At 42.6% G+C, this 14,540-nt stretch overlaps 1 protein-coding gene across 50 annotated transcripts in view; it reads right to left on the minus strand.

The window, feature by feature from the left end:
* Positions 1–14,540, minus strand: part of SORBS2 (sorbin and SH3 domain containing 2) — a 291,973-nt gene that overhangs the window by 119,274 nt on the left and 158,159 nt on the right. For 38 of the 50 annotated variants that reach the window (XM_065597968.1, XM_042841983.2, XM_065597969.1 and 35 more), the window contains one exon: positions 209–301. The exons of the other annotated variants lie outside the window; for them this stretch is intronic. In XM_065597968.1, the coding sequence (XP_065454040.1) occupies positions 209–301 (93 nt within the window). The remainder of the gene's footprint in view (positions 1–208; positions 302–14,540) is intronic. 50 annotated transcript variants of the gene reach the window in all.

Here is a 14,540-nt window from a genome sequence, read left to right on the forward strand (position 1 = left end):
TTCAATGACCACTACATATAGCTAGAGGAAAAGTAAGATTACATCTTCAGAAACAAAATACGTTCAGAGATTTTGGCATCATAAAACTATATAAATTAGACCTTGCCAGTGGAATAGCCATTTTGATTACCCTCCTGGCAGACTAATTCTACAGAAACATATGTTACACAAAGCTGTTCAAGGGTGATATCCCACTGGTTAGTTATACCTGCAGCCAATAGGTTTGGAGAACTTTGAACTCTCTTCACAGCTGTTAATGTGACAGACATTGCAGCACGTTTGCGAGCACAGCCACCGCTATCTGGAAGCACAAAACGATATAGACACAGGCCCAAGACAAAGGAAGCAAGCACATACTACATATTACATGGTGTGAGATATGCCAAACGTACATCAAAAACACGTGCAGTTAGGAATTGCTGCTGATAGTTGTGTGTTTTTAAAACCCACAGATTAGCAGAATACACTGTAGGTTTCCAGAGCTCAGGATATCTAATATGGTAAGTATTCAGTACTTAATACATTGTGACAATGTGTGCATTCTGGTGCCAGAAGGGCTGCTTATGAGGAGCTAAGGTTACAAGTTGGTCAGAGAGGTCATGGATTCTGTGATTTTATGTGATCTCCATGACTTTAGCCCCATGCTGAGAGGCTCAGGCTTCTGTGATATATTGTTTATTGCCCACATCCTGCCCATGACTTTTACTAAAAATTGACAAAATCTTAGCCTTATGTATAGCTAATAATGCACAAATAGTTAATCAAGATGATGGATTAAAAGCTGCATAATACTTGTCAATAATCAGCACTGTAAGGCCATTTTATTGTTCGCACAAGAAAGGCATATTCACAAGACAGGCTTATGTTTTATTACATGACTGTTTTTGTAGTGTACTTTGGATCTATATAGAATATTTTAAACACAAGTGACAAAAATTGCTCATTTTTTCCTTGGTATGGCAAAGGAGGGAGACTATATCCCTATTCTTCTTTTTAAAGACTTCTCATTCTGGCAGCTCTACTTAATGGAAGATTGATGTTCTTGCCCAGCAATGTCTTGGGAGAATAAGTGGAGATTAATGCAAGGTGCTCTCTCTACTATGACACAAAATAAAAGTTTGGGACAGATCTAAGATCACTGTGAAGAAATCAGAACACACAATTGTCTCCCTCCTCAGCACTTGGGGAGTTAGGGAAAAATCATCTCAGATAATCCTTTTCTTCTCCATTTATTCCCCTCTTCTTTCTCTCCTACTGACTGAGGGCTGGAAACTGTATGGAGATTCTGTGTCCATTGGCACTGTATCACGGTTATTGGCGGCAGCTGGCGTGTCATGGGATTGGACCTTTCATTATGGGGCAATCACCGTTCTCTATATTTGCAAAAACAGTTCAGAAAATATTCTGCTTGAGTTCTTCTATGCAGAATCAGCTTTTTCTCTGCTCTTTGCTAGTATTAAAATTCTTTACCTTATTGTTCATTCTGGCTGAAATTTTCAAAGGAGCTAAAGTCGATCAGACTTAAAAGCATTGGGAGTTGGGTGCCTTAAAGCCTCTTGGAAAATCCCACCCTACAATTTTCAGAAAAGTTCTGTGACAGACAATAATGTTTAAACAAAAATGATATTTATCTATCTGAGATTATTACATACATCAGGTGTGAGCTGAACCCCAGGGGCATCTTTAACCTAGGTCAAAAGGTTAATGCTCCAGGTATTTGTAAAGTGGCTCAGACATTCCAATGGAAATATCAGAGTGCATTGGCATTGAATCTTGTGGCATGTGTGTTAAACTGTTGCTGATGCTGACAAATATCTGAGTTGCTGTCCTCAGGTTTAAGTCTATCAAAAGTCACCTCCAGTTCTGAGACATGAGGCAAAAGGTCAAGTGATTTCAGCCATCTAATAAGTGGAATAATCCTAAGCAATGTATTGCTTGGAATTAATAATTTGTATTATGCATCTGAAACAAAGGGAAATGGCCATCAAACCTGCACATTTGCTGGAAATTACTGACATAAATATGACATTGGAGATATAATTTACTATAACGTTCCCATTCTTGTCCTTTCCCCTCGACTAACATGAGATGACAGATCTCATTGGAACTGCTGATCGTAGAATTCAAAGAGTAATACAGTAAGTCCTTATTTCATTGTATCTTCATTACCATATTGTATTCATATCTATTTTTCTCTAATATGAAAGTATTAGAAGTATTATGTTGAAAGGATACTCTATTTGATTAGTAAATGCCAATAGTCTGGTATTTGATTTTGATTTGTGTTGTCACATTGTCTAATCAAATGGAATACAAGCTTTATTGTATTTTTCTAGAAATATTTTAATTTAGTTTCAGAGCAGGAAAAGGGGAACAGGGATGTAGACTGCCATTCAGGGAAAGACACAATGCTACTGACACTGCACGAGAATGAGGCAGGTTGGACCACTACATCTCCAAGCCAAAGTAAACTCAGCAAATAATTACAATATGTCATTCTGAACAAATATTTCACTACTATAATTTCAAGAAACACTATCCCAAATACATTCCTTGTAGAACTTACACTCATAGAATTTAAGGCCAGAATGGACCATCATGATGATCACATCACAGGCCACAAAACCTCACCCACCCCCTCCTGTAATAGGCCTACAACATCGGGCTGAGCTACTGACGTTCTCAAATCTTGATTTAAAGACTTCAGGTTATAGAGAATCCACCATTTACTCTTGTTCAAACCAGCAAGTGACCCATGCCCCATGCTGCAAAGGAGGGTGAAACCCCAGGGTCTCTGCCAATCTGACCCAGGGGAAATTTCCTTCCTGACCCCAAATATGGCCACCAGTTAGACCTTTTGAGCATATGGTCATGACCCATCGGCAAGACACCTGGAAAAGAAATCTCTGTCTACAAAACCTTGGCAGCGTCAATGAAGTTATATAGCAGGGCTCTATTTGGCCCATTATCTAATGATATGTTTGACTTTGCCTCTTACATATCCCATCATCAATAGGAAAATGTATACATTGCAATATACAATGTATGTATATGACATGTATCTATATCAGGCCTGCACAACTCGTAAAGCGGCGAGGGCCATATTACTCCAAAGAAAACAGCTGAGGGCCAAAACCCCCCGGCCCCGCGGAAACAAACCCTCCTTCCCCAGCACCGCCCCACTGAAACAGCTAAAGTTTCAGGGGGAGGGTGTGTGATACTTTATTAAGAATTTTTCAATTAAATCAAACAATTTTTTAAATTATTTTTTTTTTTTTTATTAATCATGGAAAAATTAAAAACATCTGTTCCGTTGAAAGAAAACATTTGTATGTTTCATAATTACCTTGCAAATTTAATGAGAAATATTACATCTCTTTTCGGCAACAAGCTTGTCACATTTGGGGGTCATATTTGAAGTGGATATTTTCATAATGTCTTCCAAATGGTCGTCAGTCAGAGAAGAACATTGCTTGTTTTTATTCATGTTCATGATGGAAAATGTTTGTTCACATATGTAAGTGCGTCCAAAAATGCTGAATGTTTTCAGTGCAACTTCATTGTCCAGATTTTGTAGAAGTCCCGCAAGCTGCTTTCTCTGTGCTTATTTCGGTAAACTGCTGAACACTGAAGTTCAATAACCTCCAACTGCAAATCTAGTGGCACTTCCTCTGGATCCACAGAAAAGGGATCTTCAATCAGCTTCAACTGGACGTCTTCAACGGGGCGGTCAGATGGCAGGGAACAGGGGGATTGAATGGGGGCAAGGGTCCCGAGGGGCAGTCAGGAAGGAGCAGGGGTTGGATGGGGTGGTGGGAGGCAGTCAGGGGCAGGGGTTCCAAGGGTGGTCATGGGACAGGGAGAAGGAGTGGTTGGATAGGGCGGCGGAGGGCAGTCAGGGGACAGGGAAGGGGGTGGATGGGGCCGGGGTGCCGGGGGGGCGGCATCAAGGAACGCGGGGGGTTGGATGGGGCAGGAGGCCCGGGGGGGGGGAGGGCCAAAAAGCGCTCAGGACGGGGGCGGTGGCTGAGCCCCGTGTCCCGCTGGGGGGGGGGGCAGCGGCGCGCGAGGGCTCCGTGTCCTGCTTGAGGCCTGGGGGGTGCGGCACCGCGCGCGGGCTCCGTATCCCGCTTGGGGCGGGGGGGGGGGGGTGGAGGCGCGGCGGCGTGCGAGGGCTCCATCCCCGTGTCCCGCTTGGGGCCGGGGGGGGGGGGTTGGAGGCGCAGCGGCGCACAAAGGCTCCATCCCCGTGTCCCGCTTGGGGCGGGGGGGGGGCGGCAGCGCACGAGGGCTCCATCCCCGTGTCCCGCTTGGGGCCGGGGGGGGGCGGCAGCGCGCGAGGGCTCCCTGCCCGTGTCCCGCTTGGGGCAGGGGGGCCGGTGGCGCGCGAGGGCGCAAAAATATCCTTGTGCCGGCACCGGCGTTGGGGGGGGGCGGGGGGGGACGCCTGAAAGCCCCACCCCCGCAGCTCTGATTGGGCTGGACTCAGCCGCCCGCATTGCTGGCTTCTGTCGGCGGGTAGGCACGCCACCAGGAGCTGCCCCAGGAAGCGCCGCCACGCCAGCCTCAGGACTTTGTGTGCGTGGGGTTTGGAATCCCCCCATGGGCCGCACAGTGAGCCCCGCGGGCCGCATGCGGCCCACGGGCCATATGTTGTGCAGGCCTGATCTATATAAACACAGATATCTATTTAAAGGAACACACTGTGCATATATACATAAGCAATATTGAACTAGATATTGACTAATGTTGAATACATTGAAATACAGTACAGATACCATATATTCTACATATTTGTATCATATTAGATTTTTAAATATTTTTCTTTTATTCATCTTGGACCTAATCTTGCAATGCTTGCTCAGGGTCTCTGATTGAAGTCAATGGGAATTTTGTGTATGGCTTTCAAATTATACAACTATCAAACAGCTCATTCTCATCTTCTAGGCCCTACATTACTCCACCGTGCCTACATCTCAAAACTTATTTCATATTGCATCATCCCACATGCCTCTGCTCCACCAGACATCCATAAACATTTTATGCACCAATAATTCTGCTTATGAAATGCTCGTGTTTGTTGGATAATTCTTAATAACAAATTTATTTATAAAAATCTAAGTCTCTGCAGAGATTGGTGGAAAATTAAGCAACTGATTCAAGTCAAAGTTTGGCGTAAGAAATGGTATATGGATTCACCATCACTTTTCATCATATTCTTAAATTGGATGTTAAAAATGGTAGACAAGTTGAAGGGCGTGACATTGGGCGATCTAGAGTTATGCTTTTCAATTTATACGGATGACGTTGTGTGATTGGCAGACACGTTTGAATTAATAATGATACTCTTCACTACCTTGGAACATTGGTGTAGTCAACCTGGATTTACAATAAATGCCAAGAGGACAAAGTGGATGTATCTTGGAAAAGTGTTGAAATGCAGCAGCAGTGAAGTTGTAGAACAAGTAAAATCTTATGAGTATCTAGGAAGCTTGATCAGTGCCGACAGTTCCATCAAGAATGAGGTTAAAAGGAGATGTGCTTTAGCTACAGGTACTGTACAGGAATTGATGAAATTATGGACTGATAAAATCCTTTGTTTGGTACCAAAGTGAAAATTTATCAAACCAGTGTACTAACAGTATTATTGTATGGACTGAAAGCAGCTGCATTAGATGAAACAAACATCAGAAGACTGGAGGTGGTAGAGATAAGAATTTTTCGAAAGATGGCAGGTAGAATGTGAAATGATTTGAAGACAAATGAAGAAGTTAGAAGCAGAGTAGGATGGGAAATCATGGTACGGGATTGGCTGCAATGAAAAAGATTACAATGGTGGGGACAATGTAGAAAACAAACAGATGATAGGATGCTAAAGAAAATAATGAAAATGCAACAAAGATCAGTCAGACCTAAAGGCCAACCACTGACTAAAAGGTCGGACATTGTACAAAAAAGACATGATCTGGCTGGGCTTAAAGGAATGAATAGTGATATTGTATTGCTCCCCAAATCTCTAAAGATGCTTTGGGATGAGAAGTCGTCTCTTTGTAGTTAACTCACAAACAGGAATATGGGCTTAATTCATTGATTGATTACCCATGTCTGCTGTAACCCCCATACTACTTAACATTTATGTTGAGGGGCAAATGAGGATATCTGATACTTATATACACCTATTTCAAATGTTTATATGTGTATAAAATTATACCCACATATATTTTATTTATATATACAATTTCCATCTCCTCAGTCCTTCATGTCTCATGTTTTCTTATAAATCCGTTGGGTGTAGCAATCATATCTTCTCATGTATTTCTACAACACTGACATAATGGGGCCCTGATTCTGATTAGGCTTCTAGGCACTAACACAGCATAAACAGTAAGTAGTAATTCATAACTGAATAACCTGTTCATTGAATAGCATGCTCAGCTCTGATCAGGAGCTACATTCTGATGAGATGCTATCATAGGCTCTTGCAAGCCCTCTGCACATGCCACTCCCATTAAAAGAGGAGCAGATAAATAATCAGCTTTAATAGGTATTACAACTTTGGGGATGGGAGAAAGGAGAGTGAAAGATAGCTGGTAGCACCCCTCTGCTCCATTGTCTAGCTCTGTGCAAGAATGGCCCTCACTTTCCTCTGGGAGCACTAGGACCCATGTTGCATCCCCCTTTCCTGAGTCATATGGGCTGTGGGAAGAAAGAAATTCTAGGCAGAAGCCAGCTGCCAAGGGTCAGAGAAACAATGGCTGGCAGGAGCAGACACAGAAGCAGTGGCAGCAGGTTCTGTAGACGGAACTGTTGGATATTGATGATGTTATTAGACTGTTTTCACCAGTTTTTGCTCTGGGCATTGACTGTTTGTTCCAGCCCCCCACCCACAGTCTCTTCATCTCAGTCTTACTTTACCTGCCCTGAGTGCTCCCCTCCTTCCTTCCTTCGCTCTCTCTTCTCCTCTTCCTAAGCCTCCCTCCTCCTTTCCTTTGCCTTTCCGTTTAGCTAATCTTCCCTTACTAATCCTCCACCCAAAGAATTAAAAAGAAAAAGACAAAAAAAACCTAGCCCCACCAACCTTCTCTCCCCAAAATAGTGGCCCTAACATGACATTTGCCAGCCATCACTCTGTTCCTCTACTTGTATGTTGCATCCCTTTCCCCTCCCCTTGGTTTGTCTTGTCTATTTAGATTTTGAGCTTTTTGCGGTAGACACTGTCTATTACTTTGTACAGTGCCTAGTGAAATGGGGCCCTGTTCTCAGTTGGTCCCTAGGTCCTACCAAAATACAAATAATAATTATATTAAGTTCTTAGAAGAGGGCTGACTTAGAGGATCAAGATAATATAATTTCTTTCATTTAACCAAAAGTGACTTTATGACCGAGTCACAGACTCTATAGGGACCAAGTATTTCTGTTCTTGTCTCCCAGACAAATTGGATAAATTGCTAGGAGGTACATCATGTGATGACATACATTAATAAAGTTAATGCACCTATGTTTTGCAGCCTTCCAGAATTGCGTACTCTCTTTCCCTGGCTGCTTTTTATGTGCTTCATTTGCTAGCAGCTGACTTGTTCAATCATTTTAAAATTAGATGCATTTACCAAGCATATTATCCCTGTAAAACTCCTGACTAAAATATTTATGAGTGGACACCAAGGATTTGTTTTTGCAAATTAACTTAGACCATTCATTATCCATCTGTGCCAAAAGACAATATCAACATTTGCATACTGCTATGAAATATGCGATATGTACATTTATTCACTCTGTAAATCCACAGCAGTTCAGCCTTTGCTTTCTTAGGGAAAGATTTCACCCCGACCTGAAAGAAATCTTTCATGACCTCCTCCCCCCCCCTTTCGGGCTTTCAAACAATCCCTCAATTTCTCCATGCTCATTATTAGAAGCAAGATCCCCTCAGAGCAGTACACACCAACTCAAAGCATCAGCAGACCCTGTCAGAACAACAGATCCAAAACCTACAGACATATTTCCACTGCTACAATGATCAGCACCCCCCACAACTAGAATTGCTAACTTTCTAATTGCAGAAAACCGAACACCCTTGTCCTGCCCCCACCCAACCCCTTCCCTGAGGCCCTGCCCCTTCTCCGAGGCCCCGTCCTCATTCACACCATCCTTCCTCCCTCCATCGCCCCACCCTCGCTCACTACCCCATTTTCACCGGGCTGGTAAAGGGGGTTGGGGTGCGGGCTCCAGCTTGGGGTGTGGGGTATAGGAGGGGACTCCAGGCTGGGGGGGTGGGGCCGAGGGGTTCAGAATGTGGGAGGGGCTCTGGGCTGTGGCAGGGGGTTGGGGTACGTGCTACAGTAGAGAGTTTGAGTGCGAGAAGGGGTGAGGAGTGCGGGCTCTGGGCAGCACTTAATCTCAGGCAGCTCCTGGAAGTGGCGACCTGTCCATCCGGCTCCTAGCTGGAGGGGTGGCCAGGGAGGCACTGCGCGCTGCTCCCACCTGCAGGCGCTGCCCTGCAGCTCCCAGTGGCTGGAGACACATGTCGCTGCTTCCGGGAGCCATGCAGAGCTGGGCAGGGAAGCCTGTCAGCCAAGCTGCACCGCAACTGGACTTTTAACAGCCTGGTCAGCGGTGCTAATCGGAGGCACCAGCGTCCCTTTTCAACTGGGTGTTCCAGTCGAAAACCTGGCAACCCTACCCACAACACACCTTTCAACATCCATGGGTCCTACACATACCTATCACAACATGTGGTATACCTCATCCAGTGCACTACATGCCCCAACAACAACTATGTGGGTAAAACCAATCACTATGCTCTTGAATGAACTCACATAGAAAATGATAAAAGACCAAAACACCCTAGTGCCTGTGGGTGAACACCTGTCACAAATTTCAGAGTAACAGCCGTGTTAGTCTGTATCCGCAAAAAGAAGAACAGGAGTACTTGTGGCACCTTAGAGACTAACAAATTTATTAGAGCATAAGCTTTCGTGGACTACAGCCCACTTCTTCGGATGCATCCGAAGAAGTGGACTGTAGCCCACGAAAGCTTATGCTCTAATAAATTTGTTAGTCTCTAAGGTGCCACAAGTACACCTGTCACAAAGTGATCATTCTATATCTGACTTCTCAGTCCTCATCCTCAAAGGAAACCTTCACAACACTTTCAAAAGATAAGCCTGGGAGCTTAAATTCATTACTCTGCTAGACACCAAAAGTCATGGACTGAACAGAGAGACACTGGATTTATGGCTTATTACAACAATCTGTGACCCACTATCCCCCTTTTTTTGTCCTATGACTGGAGAGGTGTTAATGGGCCACTCTCCTTTGAATGGCCCCTTAAAATATGTGCTAACTACATATGCTAAACAATCTGTTCCATCTTCCATTTTGCTGTGACACTGGGAGTTCCTTTTCCAGACCTGAAGAATAACTCTGTGTGGCTCTAAAACTTGTCTCTCTCACCAACAGAAGCTGGTCCAATAAAAGATACCACCTCACCCACCTTATCTCTCTCGTATGAGGATAATGACGCTTATCCACATTTTTAAAGCGCTTAGAGATCTTTAGATGAAAAGCACTTCATATATTTTAAGTTATCATTAATATTCTTCTGATCGCTCCTGTTTAGTGTGAGAGAGTTTTGATTAGCAAGCTACTCTGGGGAACATGGAGATGTTCTGAGCTTTACACAGATTTGCCATAATCAGAAGAGAACGTTGCCCATAAGAAAACATTGTTCTGAGGCAACATATCCAGGCTCTCTCTCTTGCAGCTATTTTGTTCCAGTCTTCACAGAATGTAAAGAAAGAAAATACTCACACAGTTTCTCATAGCCTATAGTCATACATTCTGAAGTGCTTGGCCATTATTATAATGATGGGTGAGATTTTTTAGGGCATTCAGTGGTGCCCTAACTCAGTTCCAGTTGAAGTCAATGGGATTGTTATCAATGCTGAACATGTTGAACAATCCCACCTTACATGTTAAGCGGTTGGTAAGCATTTTAAGAAGTTACTGAGCAGCTGACTTATGAATTTAAAAACAAACAAACAATTATTCGTCTTAAATATAGGTGAAGTAACAATGCAATTACTTCCATCTAGGAAAAATTCTCTCTTCGGTAGATTTCACGTGAACTCTGAACACTACTTAACTTCTTTTTAGTCCAGTATGACAAGAAAAATAAATTAAAAATAATACTGCATGCAATTTTGCATACAATTTTTTTAAAGATCTTTTGTTTTGCCTATATACATCTCAATCCTATATTGTTTCCAATTTTCAGAGTTTACCACAACCCTATTATTATCAATATAGTGTCGTAGGTGTGAACTTGACTTAATAGGTACAATATAAAATTATGGCCTTACACGGGGAATATTGCAATCTAATGAACACAGATAAGTATTTATCCCCCTAGATAACATAGTGAGAGATCACTTACAAATAATCTAGACGCAGTAGGTAGATAAAATAGGTAAAACAATTGTGTAAGGACATCAATCTGAAAGTGGGTTTAATAGGATGACAAAACAAGGGGTGAGAGCAGGACAGTTCATGGGAGAGAATTGTAGGTTTCTTTTATGCCTTGTGCACAGGAGGTGGTTTAGGATGATTTGATTTATGCTAGCTTCTCAGGTTTTGTAAACCTGTAATAAATCCATCATGAAGAGGTGTGGGAGCGGCCACAGGGAGCACATGATTGGAGGTTAGTGGTGGAATGCTATCTTACCCTATAAGGCATTCAGATATGCACTGCGGTATCTGTGAGAATGGTTAGAGAGACTGAGTCTAAGTGAATTGCACCGATCGCTAGCCCCAGAAGTGGGGCAGATAACATAAGGGGTGGCACAGATGTAGATATTTTTCTCTGTATACATTATGGAGGAGTTTGAAAACCAATGAGAATTGTGTGTGTAACTCCCCTTTGTGCCTTTGAAAATCTCCCCCTACAACTTGTTTATTTCTTTGCTTATTACAAAAATGTTTTGTTGCCTTTAGCTGTTAAATTTGGGAAGTTGCCTTTCTAGCATTTGGTAAAGAATTAGTATCAAATACAAAAAACAAACAAACAAACCTTTCCATACATGCTAGAAAGTGAAAATTGAACACACACTTTGCAGACTAAAATAGCTTCTGGCTGAGATATCCTGCGAAGTCTGCACCCACAGGGGACACTGAACTGGAACATAAGAATGGCCCTACTGGGTCAGAGCAAAGGTCCATCTAGCCCAGTATCCTGTCTTCCGACAGTGGCCAGTGCCAAGTGTCCCAGAGGGAATGAACAGAACAGGTAATCATCAAGTGATCCATCGCCTGTTGCTCATTCCCAGCTTCTGGCAAACACAGGCTAGGGACACCCTTCCTTCCCATCCTGGCTAATAGCCATTGATGGACCTATCCTCCATGAATTCATCTAGTTCTTTTTTTAACCTTGTTATGGTCTTGGCCTTCACAACATCCTCTGACAAGGAATTCCACAGGTTGACTGTGCACTGTGTGAAGAAATATTTCCTTTTGTTTTAAACCTGCTGCCTATTAATTTCATTTGGTGACCCCTAGTTCTTGTGTTATGAGAAGTAGTAAACAACACTTCCTTATCTACTTTCTCTACACCAGTCATGATTTTATAGACCTCAATCATATCTCCCCTAGCCGTCTCTTTTCCAAGCCGAAAAGTCCCAGTCTTATTAATCTCTCCTCATATGGAAGCCTTTCAATACTCCTAGTCATTTTTGTTGCCCTTTTCTGAACCTTTTCCAATTCCAATATATATTTTTTGAGATGGGGCAACCACATCTGCACACAGTATTCAAGATGTGGGCATACCATGGATTTATATAGAGGTAACATGATATTTTCTGTCCTATTATCTATCCCTTTCTTAATTATTCCCAGCATTCTGTTCGCTTTTTTGACTGCAGCTGCACATTGAGTGGATGTTTTCAGAGAACTATCCACAATGACTCCAAGATCTCTTTCTTGAGAGGTAAGAGCTAATTTAGACCCCGGCATTTTATATGTATAGTTGGGATTATGCTTTCCAATGTACATTATTGTGCATTTATCAACATTAAATTTCATCTGCCATTTTGCTGCCCAGTTATGAGAGATCCTTTTGTAGCTCTTCGCAGTCTGCCTGGATCTTAATTATCTTTAGTAATTTTGTATCATCTGCAAATTTTGCCACCTCACTTTTTACCCCTTTTTCCAGATCATTTATGAATATGTTGAATAGGACTGGTCCTGGAACAGACCCCTGGGGGACGCCACTATTTACCTCTCTCCATCCTGAAAACTGACCATTTATACCTACCCTTTGTTTCTTATCTTTTAACCAGTTACCAATCCATGAGAGCACCTTCCCTCTTATCCCGTGGCAGCTTACTTTGCGTAAGAGCCTTTGGTGAGGGACCTTGTCAAAGGCTTTCTGAAAATTTAAAGTACACTATATCCACTGGATCCTCCATATCTACATGCTTGTTGCCCCCCTCAAAGAATTCTAATAGATTGGTGAGGCATGATTTCCCTTCACTAAAACCATGTTGACTCTTCCTCAACAAATTATGTTCATCTATATGTCTGACAATATTGTTCTTTATCATAGTTTCAACCAGTTTGCCCGGTACTGAAGTCAGACTTACAGGCCTGTAATTGCCGGGATCACCTCTGGAGTCCTTTTTAAAAATTGGCATCACATTAGCTATCCTCCAGCCATCTGGTACAGAAGCTGATTTAAATGATAAGGTTACAAACTAGAGTTAGTAGTTCTGCAATTTCACATGTGAGTTCCTTCAGAACTCTTGGGTGAATACCATCTGGTCCTGGTGACTTATTGCTGTTTAATCAATTTGTTCCAAAACCTCCTCTAATGATACCTCAATCTGGGACAGTTCCTCAGATCTATAACCTAAAAAGATTGGCTCAGGTTTCGGAATCTCCCTCACATCCTCAGCCGTGAAGACTGATGCAAAGAATTCATTTAGTTTCTCCGCAATGGCCTTAACATCCTTGAGTGCTCCTTTGGTACCTTGATCATCCAGTGGCCCCACTGGTTGTTTAGCAGGCTTCCTGCTTCTGATGTACTTACAAAAAAATTTGCTATAACTTTTTGAGTCTTTGGCTAACTGTTCCTCAAATTCTTTTTTTGGCCTTCCTAATTGTATTTTTACACTTCACCAGTAGTTATGTTCCTTTCTATTTTCCTCACTAGGATTTAACTTCCACTTTTTAAAGGATGCCTTTTTGGCTCTCACTGCTTCTTTTACTTTAGCCACTGTTTAGCCACAGTGGCTCTTTTTTGGTTCTCTTAAATGTGTACCCCAAATTAAAAAACATAGTAAGTTGAGCCTCTATTATGGTGTCTTTAAAAAGTTTTCATGCAGCTTGCAGAGATTTAACTTTTGGCGCTGTACCTTTTAATATCTGTTTAACTAACCTCCTGTGGCACCTTATAGACTAACAGACATATTGGAGCATGAGCTTTTGTGGGTCAATACATGCATCCGACGAAGTGGGTATTCACCCATGAAAGCTCATGCTCCAATACGTCTGTTAGTCTATAAGGTGCCACAGGACTCTTTGCTCCTTTTATAGATCCAGACTAACATGGCAAAGAGTCCTGTGGCACCTTATAGACTAACAGACGTATTGGAGCATGATCTTTCGTGGGTGACACCATCAGCTCAGGATTAAACGAAGACTGTGAATGGCTAGCCAACAACAAAAGCAGTTTCTCCTCCCTTGGTGTTCACACCTCAACTGCTAGAAGAGGGCCTCATCCTCCCTGATTGAACTAACCTCGTTATCTCTAGCTTGACTCACTCTTGCTTGCATCCGACGAAGTGGGTATTCACCCACGAAAGCTCATGCTTCAATACGTCTGTTAGTCTATAAGGTGCCACAGGACTCTTTGCTGCTTTTACAGATCCAGACTAACATGGCTACCCCTCTGATACTTGACTCCTCATTTTTCTGTAGTTCCCCTTTCTGAAATTAAATGCTATAGTGTTGGGCCACTGTGATGTTTTTCCTGTCACAGGGATATTAAATTAAATTATATTATGGTCACTAAAACCAAGCAATCCAGGTATATTCACCTCTTGGACCAGATCCTGTCCTCCACTTAGGACTAAATCAAGAATTGCCTCTCCTCTGGTGGGTTCCAGGACCAGCTGCTCCAAGAAGTAGTCATTTAAGGTGTCAAGAAACTTTATCTCTGCATCCCGTCATGAAAGAGTCTACTCTAAGAAACAGGCCTACTTTTTCTTTTTTTAAACTTAATTTGCCCCAGTCTAATGACTTTACAGGATTCACCAGAGCTACAGAGGACCCATTTATCCTTCAAGTAGACCAGTAGTTTGTGGAATGATCCAGTTTTTACTAGACACCGGTGACAACTCTGTAGTACCTAATTACCTACAGCTGTGTACATGCACAGACTCCTGCTATGAAGCATTAGTAAATCCACAGGTCCAAGATGGTCGCTGCACTATTATTTTGGTTTAACAGCACTCAGAGTGCCATGTGTAGGAGGGTTGGGAAGCTCTATG

The sequence above is a fragment of the Chrysemys picta genome, chromosome 5, assembly GCF_011386835.1.
Source record: "Chrysemys picta bellii isolate R12L10 chromosome 5, ASM1138683v2, whole genome shotgun sequence".
Taxonomy (NCBI): domain Eukaryota; kingdom Metazoa; phylum Chordata; order Testudines; family Emydidae; genus Chrysemys; species Chrysemys picta.